This window comes from Ochlerotatus camptorhynchus, unplaced genomic scaffold, assembly GCF_037179485.1.
Source record: "Ochlerotatus camptorhynchus isolate MF236.1 unplaced genomic scaffold, CSIRO-AGI_Acam_v1.1 ptg000361l, whole genome shotgun sequence".
Taxonomy (NCBI): Eukaryota; Metazoa; Arthropoda; class Insecta; order Diptera; family Culicidae; genus Ochlerotatus; species Ochlerotatus camptorhynchus.
This window is the reverse complement of record NW_027040849.1, coordinates 7,710,046-7,719,926: the sequence shown is the minus strand read 5'-3', so window position 1 is coordinate 7,719,926 and position 9,881 is coordinate 7,710,046. Positions and strand designations below refer to the sequence as shown.

Genomic DNA, 9,881 nt, shown 5'->3' with positions numbered 1-9,881 from the left:
TTGCACTACCCACGGAAGAGCAGCTTGGCGCAGCTTCTTTCTCTTGAAGATGGCTGGAGGGACATCCTTTCCACCATAGGTAGTACTGAAATCCCGGACCGAAGAAATGACTGGTTTGACAGCGAATGCAAACTGTTAGTAGAGGAGAAGAATGCAGCACGGGCGAGAATGCTGCAACACCGCACGAGATTGAATGTGGAGCGACACAGACAAAACTAGGTTTTCCGAAGGAAAAAGCGTCATCAGGAAGACTGAGATCGCGAGGCGATGGAAAATCTGTACCGCGTAAACGACACACGGAAGTTCTACGTAAAGCTAAAAGGTTCGCGCAAAGGCTACGTGCCGCAAGCCGATATGTGCAAGAACTTGGACGGTAACCTTCTCACGAAAGAGTGTGAGGAGATTGAGAGGTGGCTCAACGGTGATGCAGCAGAAAACGAAGGTGGCACGGCAACAGACCTTGGAGCACGCGCAGAAGACGAAAGACTACCGGCTCCTGATATTCAAGAAGTTGAGGAGCAGATCGGTCGGCTGAAGAACAACAAAGCAACTGGTGTAGATCAACTACCAAGTGAGCTATTAAAATACGGTGGTGAAGCACTGGCTAGAGCGCTGCACTGGGTAATTGCCAAGATTTGGGAGGAGGAGATATTACCGGAGGAGTGGATGGAAGGTGTCGTATGCCCAATCTACAAAAAGGGCGACAAGTTGGATTGCTGCAACTACCACGCGATCACACTGCTGAGCGCCGCCTACAAGGTACTCTCCCAAATTCTATGCCACCGCGTGTCACCATTTGCAAGAGAGTTCGTGGGGCAATACCAGGCGGGATTCATGGGTGCCTGCGCTACCACGGACCAAATTTTCGCGATTCGGCAGGTTCTGCAGAAATGCCGCGAATACAACGTGCCCACACATCATTTGTTCGTCGATTTCAAATCCGCATACGACACAATCGATCGAGATCAGCTATGGCAGATTATGCACGAGTACGGATTTCCTGATAAACTGACACGATTGGTTTGGATCGAGTGATGTGCGTCCCTTTGAATCTCGAAGGGGGTTACGGCAAGGACTTTCGTGTCTGCTATTCAACATCGCGTTAGAAGGTGTGACCAGAAGAGCTGGGATAGACACGAGTGGCACAATCTTCAGGAAGTCCATCCAGCTCCTTGGCTTCGCCGATGACATTGACATTATGGCACGGAACTTTGAGACGATGGTGGTAAAGTACATCAGACTGAAGACTGAAGCTAGGAGGATTGGACTTGCCATCAACGCATCAAAGACAACATACATGAAAGGAAGAGGTTCTAGGGAAGACAATGTTAGCCTCCCACCCCGAGTTCAAATTGACGGTGACGAAATCGAGGTGGTCGATGAGTTCGTGTATTTGGGCTCACTGGTGACCGCCGAAAATGATACCAGCAGAGAAATTCAAAGGCACATTATGGCAGGAAATCGTGCCATTAGAGGACGCTCTGGTCGAATAAAATTCGCCGCCGCACGAAGTTGACTGTCTACAAGACGCTGATTAGACCGGTGGTCCTCTACGGCCAAAAATCTGGACTATGCTCGTGGAGGCCCAACGCACCCTTGGCGTATTCGAGCGGTAGGTGTTGCGTACCATCTATGGTGGAGTGCAGATGGATGACGGAACGTGGAGGGGGCGAATGAACCACGAATTGCACCAGCTGCTGGGAGAACCATCCATCGTCCACATTGCAAAAATTGGGCGACTACGGTGGGCTGGGCACGTCGTAAGAATGCCGCACGACGACGCAGTGAAAATGGTTCTAGAAAGTGACCCAACAGGAACAAGAAGGCGTAGAAGGCGACCTGCGGACCCTTCGCAGACTACTAGGCTGGCGAACTGTGGCCATGGATCGAGTAGAGTGGAGACGACTTCTTCGGACAGCAGCGGACAACAAGGCCTTAGCCTGATTGGTAAGTATGGTAAGTCGATTTATATATAAATATCTACCCAGACAACCAGAAATAATATTGTACAGAGAGAAGTTTGTCAACTTGAATCTATGATTATAGATTAAATCGTTCATGATGTAAAATCAAATTATCTATGAAGACATTAAAATGTTTATGAATATGGCCATCATGAACAACTTCGACATACGTGCATTCTAGTTGTCTGAGTACTATAAATAATAAATAAATGGCAATATTTCTGTTACCCAACAAATTGTTTTGCTTAAATGTGCTTGACATTATAATAGAATTTTTATTTCTCTCGGAATTTTTATGAATAATTGCATTTTGTGTGAGTTGCAGTCGAAGAGTCTGAGTCGTAGTCGGAGTCGGTTAGTTTCAAATCAGAGAAGTTGAAGTCAGAGTCGAAGTCGATCGATTTTCATCCGACTCCACAGCCCTGGTGCACCACCAATTTTACCAAAAACTGTAGGATAACTATTAAATTAAATAGCAACTACAGTACACTGTCCATATCTCGATATAACCGAGATAGAGCCAAATCCAGCCAAGCAATCATATTGTTGCTTATATTCAAAAAGCATTTTTCATACTTTCAAAACATTTCTTAATATAAGGAGTGAATGATTTCGCATTGGAATACGATTGCAACATTTTCCAAGTCCAAATAAAATTTCCCAATTCTCCTTTCATGTGCTTGCCATGCACAGCATAAATATTTATTTAAATTACACCAAATTGAATCGTACAAACCCAAGGGCCACTAGCACTCACCCTGTTCCCAAACTCCAGACAGCTTGGGTCATGTCGTCTCACTCTTTTCTTCGCTCCGGTCCAGAACGAAACTGTTTTAAACCCGCTGATTGTATTTGAATTCAACAAAGTCCACATTGGCGCTGGGAGGAGACGCCACAGCCAACAGCACTTGAGCACGGTTGAGGAGACAGACTGTGGAAGGAAAGGAATGAAAAAGAAAAACAGCACGGTATTCTCGCTCTTCCAGCGTGGAAGAAAGCTTGTCGAGATTTTGTTAGTAAGTGATTCAATTATTCAAATTGAATTAAAATCCAAAGCAAAAGTATTTCCTTCGGCCGGGGGAGGAAGGCGCCACGAGCTGTGACGAACCGGACTTGTGCCCGTGGTCAGTGCAGAGTTTTGGCCATCCCTTGGAGTGGTGAGTCAGAGTTCATGATGGTGCTGAGAGTGAGAAAAGAAGTAGGACAATAATGCTAGAAAGAATAAAAGATGACAGGCGAAACTGCTCTGGAGAGTGGTTTTAACATTTCTAACGAATTGAAAGAAGTGGATGAAGGTTTGAGGTGCGTTGTTTTTAACGCTCAGTTAATCCTGACTGAGTTATTTGTCTTTCTGTGAAAGTTTGGACTTGCGTTTAAGTTTGACGAAATTTCTAGGATTTAACTGCAATCTCGGGGCAAAAAAATGATCCAATTTGAAAAATCGTTAATACAAACTAACACTCAACGGCCGGATAAACATCTTTTCGATCCAGTGTTCATTCAAAACCATAAGGCATGAAAATCTAAGTAAAGCGACAAAACCACAAAACAGCCACCAACCAACTTCCACCCCCTGAGGCGGCAGTAGTAACGAAAGCGATCCCTGGAAAATAAAATTTCAATTTAGCAGCTGTGAGAAATTATCTTCTGTTTTCATCGGATATTCGTCCCTTGAATCCAGTTCTCGGTCGAATGTGGGCCACCAAGCGACAGCATCACAATCCCCCACAAAGCTGGATGGAAAGTCCCTAACCGAAGCAGCTCAAAGTAGGTTTTCCCTATTTTCACGCTGAATTTGTGTGACATACATATACAACAGTGTTAGTCGGGCGGGTAGGGCTTCGCTCGCAGTATTCACCCAATTTTCTTTTTTTGCATTTGTTGCCTTTTGCAAATTTCGTCGGGTCGGGTGGTGTGAGATGACCAGTGATTTTTCGGAGTTGGTGCTTCGCTCGTTTTGGCCCTATCGTAGTCGTTTGCCAGATTTAATCAATATTTATTGGATTCAAGTTGTTTGGGTGTGGCATGCCCTTTTGACGGGGAAAATGGAGAGACGGACTCTTCATCGTTCGCTGGAGTACGGCACAGTAATTGATATTCTACTAGCTGTCAGGGCTGATTACTTAAAGCGAATTTGGAATGCTGGCTTTTAAGATGAGAGATATATTTAGAATACGTGAAATGGTTGCGGTTTTCATGACATTTTAGGAAATTTATGAAGCGATGTGGATCCTTATTTAATAAAATCTTTTACTATGGAGGATAATAAATATGATTCCATAGGCTCATAAGATCTGTAGATTTGATTGCAGTTGTATCTTCAGAAACAATGCATACCAGGTATATCAAACGGGATAGTTAACATTGACATAAAATTGTTTGCTATTCTTTACTGATCGAGCATGAGAAAATGAGCACCACCGAAACAAAGCAACCATTCACGGTTGCCAAAAGGTTACAAAACGACAGTACACTCATCCAAGCACGTTCATTTCCCGAGTAAGAGAAAATAACTTAGGAACATTTTGGTATTTGGAATGACCAAAATTTGGTATTGATAAGCCTGAAATAAAAGGTGAAATGCCTGTGTGGTATTGTTTTGGAATTACATTTGCATAGTTTTGTATTGGAATGGTATTGTAGGAACCTTTTTTTTTGTATTAATTTAAGGCATCGAGATATTCGTTCCGGCTCGGGTCGGAGCTTACAGAAGTAAAACGAAACAGATGAGAAACTGAAACAATGCTAAAACCGGTATCTAACCATTGCACAGTGGTTGAAATCGGTATTTTCGTGCGCTTAATTAATAGCTCCTTTATCATGAAATTAAGAGATATGGTGTCTTGAGGAAAGTGTTTCAATATGTTACTGTGCTTCTTTTGGTGTTTTTAGTTAAATGATTAATCCCCCTAAAAGTGATATCGAAAATTTATTTTTTCAACTATTCAAGATACAGGGTTGGTGTCTTGGACAAAGTTGTAGAAATTTTTTTTTTACAAACAACTTTGCTCAAGACGCTTAATTAATATCTTTTTTACTTTTCAAGAAATGTGACGTTTATTGCCGACGGTCCCTAAAAAATAATTTTTTCATCATAACTTTTTGGTCTACATTTTTACGACTTTGCCATGTTCTAGTAAGTTGTAGATAATAACACAATACATAATATTGTATAACATCGATTTTTGTATAATGCCGATTTTAACCACTGTGCATTGCTAACCCAATTGAATGCGCAACGGTAAAAATCTACTATCAGTGATTGTGCGCACCGCCGAGCACTGGTCACATACCCTGCGCCGTGCCGTACCTGTGGAGCGCAATGAACGTTGCGCCTAAACGTCAATGATGGAACGGGTGGAAACAAAGCGAATGAGAGTGTGAGAGAGTAACATAAATAAAAACAAACAGTGACTAGCAAATCGATTGTAAGCAGTGTAATTAAATTAATCAAATATTTGCACCACGGATCAAACTATCCCTCGAACGTCGAACTCAAAAACTGTTCCAAATATTTGATTAATTTAATTACACTGCTTACAATCGATTTGCTAGTCACTGTTTGTTTTTATTTATGTTACTCTCTCACACTCTCATTCGCTTTGTTTCCACCCGTTCCATCATTGACGTTTAGGCGCAACGTTCATTGCGCTCCACAGGTACGGCACGGCGCAAGGTATGTGACCAGTGCTCGGCGGTGCGCACATACCCCCTCCCCGTAATTCTGGTGATGGTCCCTCCATGGAGCCAGATTTACTATCCTGGATTTCCAGCACCGTCAATTTCGTTACCGGGCGCCTGTACTCTCCTTTCGCCGTCTTCACCAACGCCTGCCTAATCCTTCCATCTGCTCCTGGGTAGACTTCCAACACCATGCCCCGTGTCCAGCTCTTCCGCGTTCCTTCGTCTGCGATGTAAACCAGGTCTCCACCACTAACTGGTTGTGCCTCCGAATGCCACTTCGATCGCTTGTTGATCGTGGGCAAATATTCCGACACCCATCTCTTCCACAGCTGATCTGCCAACGCTTGGGACCGTTTGAAGCTGTCCCGCAAAGCTTCTGCTTCATTTGTTTGGGGAACCACTTCCGCTTTACCAATCGCCCCGATTCCCTTCACAAAATGGTTCGGCGTGAGGGCTTCTCCCGCATTCGGTGCGAGACCACAGTACATCAGGGGACGAGAGTTGATCAGGTCTTCAGCCTCCGCCAACACAGTCAGCAACACCTCGTCCGTCAATCGTCGTCCGTCGTTGAGCACCTCCAACGCTGCTTTCACCGAGCGAACCAACCGCTCCCAAATACCGCCCATGTGAGGTGCACTTGGAGGATTGAAGTTCCAGCGGGTCCTGGAATCCGTCAACTCTTCCTCGCAGTCTCCTTCGATCTTCTGCATAATTTGCTTGCTGGCTCCCTGGAAGTTTTTGCCGTTATCCGAGAAAAACTCGATCGGCTTGCCTCTTCAGCAAACGAAACGTCGGATGGCCATCAGGCACGACTGAGTGGACAAGCTATGAGCGACCTCAAGATGGATTGCCCTCGTTGCTAGGCAAGTGAAGAGACAAATCCACCGCTTTTCCGATCGACGTCCAACGGTAACAGTGATTGGCCCACAGTAGTCAACGCCAGTGAAGCTGAAGGGCTGTAAACCTGGAGTAACTCGCGCCAATGGAAGTGGAGCCATTCTCGGGATTTTCGGAATACACTTTCTCACTCTGCACCACACGCACGCCTTTGCCACTGTTTTCAATTCCGTCCGAAGATTTGGAATCCGGAAACGCTGTCGGATTTCATTTACAGCAGTCTCCGAATTCGCATGAGCTGCTTGCTGATGATACCCAACAAACAATTTTAGCTGCAGCTTAGCTTATACAGGCAATAATTAGCTGCATAAGGCAAATTTTGGCTGCATAAGCTAATCTGCAGCTAAAATTGTTTGTTGGGTAGTACTCCAGCAATCTGATCGTGATTTGATGCTTTCTGGGCAAGATGATGGGGAATCTGAGTTCAAATGGAAGAAATGAACCCTGAGCCGCTCTGCCCTCCATTCGTAGCACATCTTCCTCGTCCAAGAATGGGCTGAGGTCGTACACACTGCTGTTTTTCTCCAACGGATGCCATTCGGTGTACGGAAGCTCTCGGTTTTTTAACAGGATCTTGATTTCTTCCCCGTAAAACTCCGACTGCGCAGAGAACGCCACAGGTAGGCTTCAGCACGTTGAAACTCCTCTCGCATCAGTGGAACCACCACCGCTTGTACAGACCGCTTCACCAATCGTTGCACCCTTGCTGGTGCCGACACCGTTTCAATCGCCAAGCCTTCCCGTTTTCTGATGCAATTGGACGTGAACCGGTACATGCACGCTACCGTTCTGACCAAAACTTTCCAACGCGAGAAACGCGTCGCATCTACCACGGACTCCTCTATCGAGACATCATGAATCAGATGACATGCTCGGACTTCTTCTGTGGTATTCGGCTCCACGCTGTCTTGCTGCGCCCATTCTTCTTCCGGCTGATACAGGAATCGCGGGCCTTGGAACCATGGACCATTCGAATCCAAACTGCTTCCCTTCTTCCACTTCGTTAGATCATCGGCAATATTGCTCTTCGTAGAGATCCACCGCCACTCACTGTGTTTCGTGAGACTCAGAATTTCACCAATTCGAAAGGCTACGAATGGTTTGTATCGGCGCTGCTCCGACTGAATCCACGAAATCACCGTCCTTGAATCGGATCAGATGAACCTTTTCTTCACGTCCAACGAATGAGCCTCGATCACGGAATTCATTAGCCTGGATCCTACGACTGCTGCCTGCAGCTCGAGACGTGGAATTGACAGCATCTTCAACGGTGCGACCGTCGACCTCGCCATCACCAGGGAACACAACGGCCCTTCGTCGGTCAAAGCGCGAAAATACGCAGCCGCACCGTACGCGTCTTGACTGGCATCGACAAGAACGTGGAGTTGGAGGGAGTTATAATCGACGGAACTGCATCTTCGGAAGTAGTAGCGTGGGATCTTCACGTTCTCAACCTCTGGAAGTCAACTGATCCACCGATTCCACTTATCACAGCAATCGCCGTCGATCGGTTGATCCCAATCGCTGCCACTACGCCACAAATCCTGGATTAGGATTTTTCCGTGAGTGGTGAACGTTGCTAGCATTCCAAGTGGATCAAACAAGCTCATGACGCAGCTCATGATTACTCGTTTGGTGGGTCTTCGTTCTCCCGATATGTACGGCATCAACTCGTCCCGTAGGTTTGGTAAAAACGTGAACTCGTCGCCATTCGGACACCAAGCTATGCCCAAGACTCGCTCTAGGCTCGTTCCCTTATCTTCCGTGAACTGCACACATTTTGCAGCCTTTGGTTCCCCCATGCTCTGGAGAACTTCGTTGGAGCTGGCCACCCAGTTCCGGATTTCGAAACCGGCTTTTGAGTGTACGTACCTCACATCCTGCGCTCGTTTAACTACCTGCTCTACTGTGTCCGTGCTGTCGAAGTAATCGTCAACCTAATGGTTCTCCACGATCGCCTTTGCCGCTTCCGGAAACTGCACTGCATACTCTCTCGCTTTGAGGTTCTTAAAGAATTGGGCGGAGCATGGCGAGCTCGTCGCACCAAACATCGTCACATCTATGATGTAGACCTCGAATTCCTCCGCTGAACTTCCTCGGAAGACGAATCGTGACCGCTTATCGGCTTTACGGACCATCATTTGAAGATACATCTCCCTGATGTCACCTCCAAAACCCACTTCTCGCTCACGGAACTTCGATACGATTATTTCGGAAGCTTGTCGAGGATTCCGGAAGGAAAAAGGCAGAAAGGAGAACGAGGGATTTCTGCACACGCACGGTGCTGATGTAAACAGCGAAAGAAGCCAGTCATCGAGTTCGCAGCAGAGAGAGAAGAAACCCTGCAGGATATGCGGTCGTCTTGATCATCGGATCCGGAACTGTGAGACGTTTAGAAGACAACAGCGAACAAAGCGAATGAGAGTGTGAGAGAGTAACATAAATAAAAACAAACAGTGACTAGTAAATCGATTGTAAGCAGTGTAATTAAATTAATCAAATATTTGGAGCAGTTTTTGAGTTCGTCGTTCGAGGGATAGTTTGATCCGTGGTGCAAATATTTGTCTTGCTAAATAAACATTCGGATGTAAGTAAAACAAATTCATCAATAGGAAATAAATAAACATTTAGGTTTATTTCGTAGTGGACCGTGGAAAGATTATACTGCGGTGAACGTAACCTGCAAAGATAGAAGTGAAATCAGGAAACAATAAATGTAAGGTGAATTTAATTATAAAAATGAACTAAAACTAATAACAATAAATTTAGTTTCAAGCTGCTGTAAGATACAACACTGCTGTGGAAATTTGTTTCGAAAATTGGTCCGAACCCAGTGCGAACAGTGATAGAGTCAGTCTTTTTCGCAGTTATAGATTTAGTTGGATTAATGCATTTATTTTTCAAAAAAAAAATATACACTACCTTTTTCCTTATCAGAGATTTGAATAGATTTTTCTCCTCTACTTTACTAAGACCTTTGGTTATTATTAGTTTGATAGGTTTCGATTCTACACTGTTGGAGATAGGAATAAGAATTTTGTTAATATCAATCCAATTAGTTAAGTGTTGAATTACCATTCCAAATGATACGGTCTGTTATTGAGTTGCGAGCAGAGAGAGGGAGAGAATTTTGTATTACGATAACGACCGATAGATAGCCGATGGTCACTATCACATTAGGAGATAAGGGACGAAAAAATTTATGTAAATAGTTTAGTTACAAAATACAATACACGTCGAAGGAAACACTACCTACATCATCTGTTTCTCTGGTCGGTCGATGACAAAGTGATTAAGTGTGCATTAAAGTTCCCCCGTAAGAAGGGACTTAGTGAC

The 9,881-nt window shown here is 44.9% G+C and overlaps 1 protein-coding gene across 1 annotated transcript; it reads right to left on the bottom strand.

Moving 5' to 3' along the window:
• Positions 1-5,584: 5,584 nt before the first annotated feature.
• LOC135709594 (uncharacterized) lies at positions 5,585-6,358 on the bottom strand. Its single transcript, XM_065231983.1, has one exon. The coding sequence runs from the start codon at positions 6,356-6,358 to the stop codon at positions 5,585-5,587; it is 774 nt and encodes a 257-aa protein (XP_065088055.1).
• Positions 6,359-9,881: the final 3,523 nt, after the last annotated feature.

Coding starts and splice junctions, on each gene's coding strand:
- LOC135709594 (XM_065231983.1), bottom strand. CDS start 6,358: ATGCAGAAGATCGAAGGAGACTGCGAGGAAGAGTTGACGGATTCCAGG.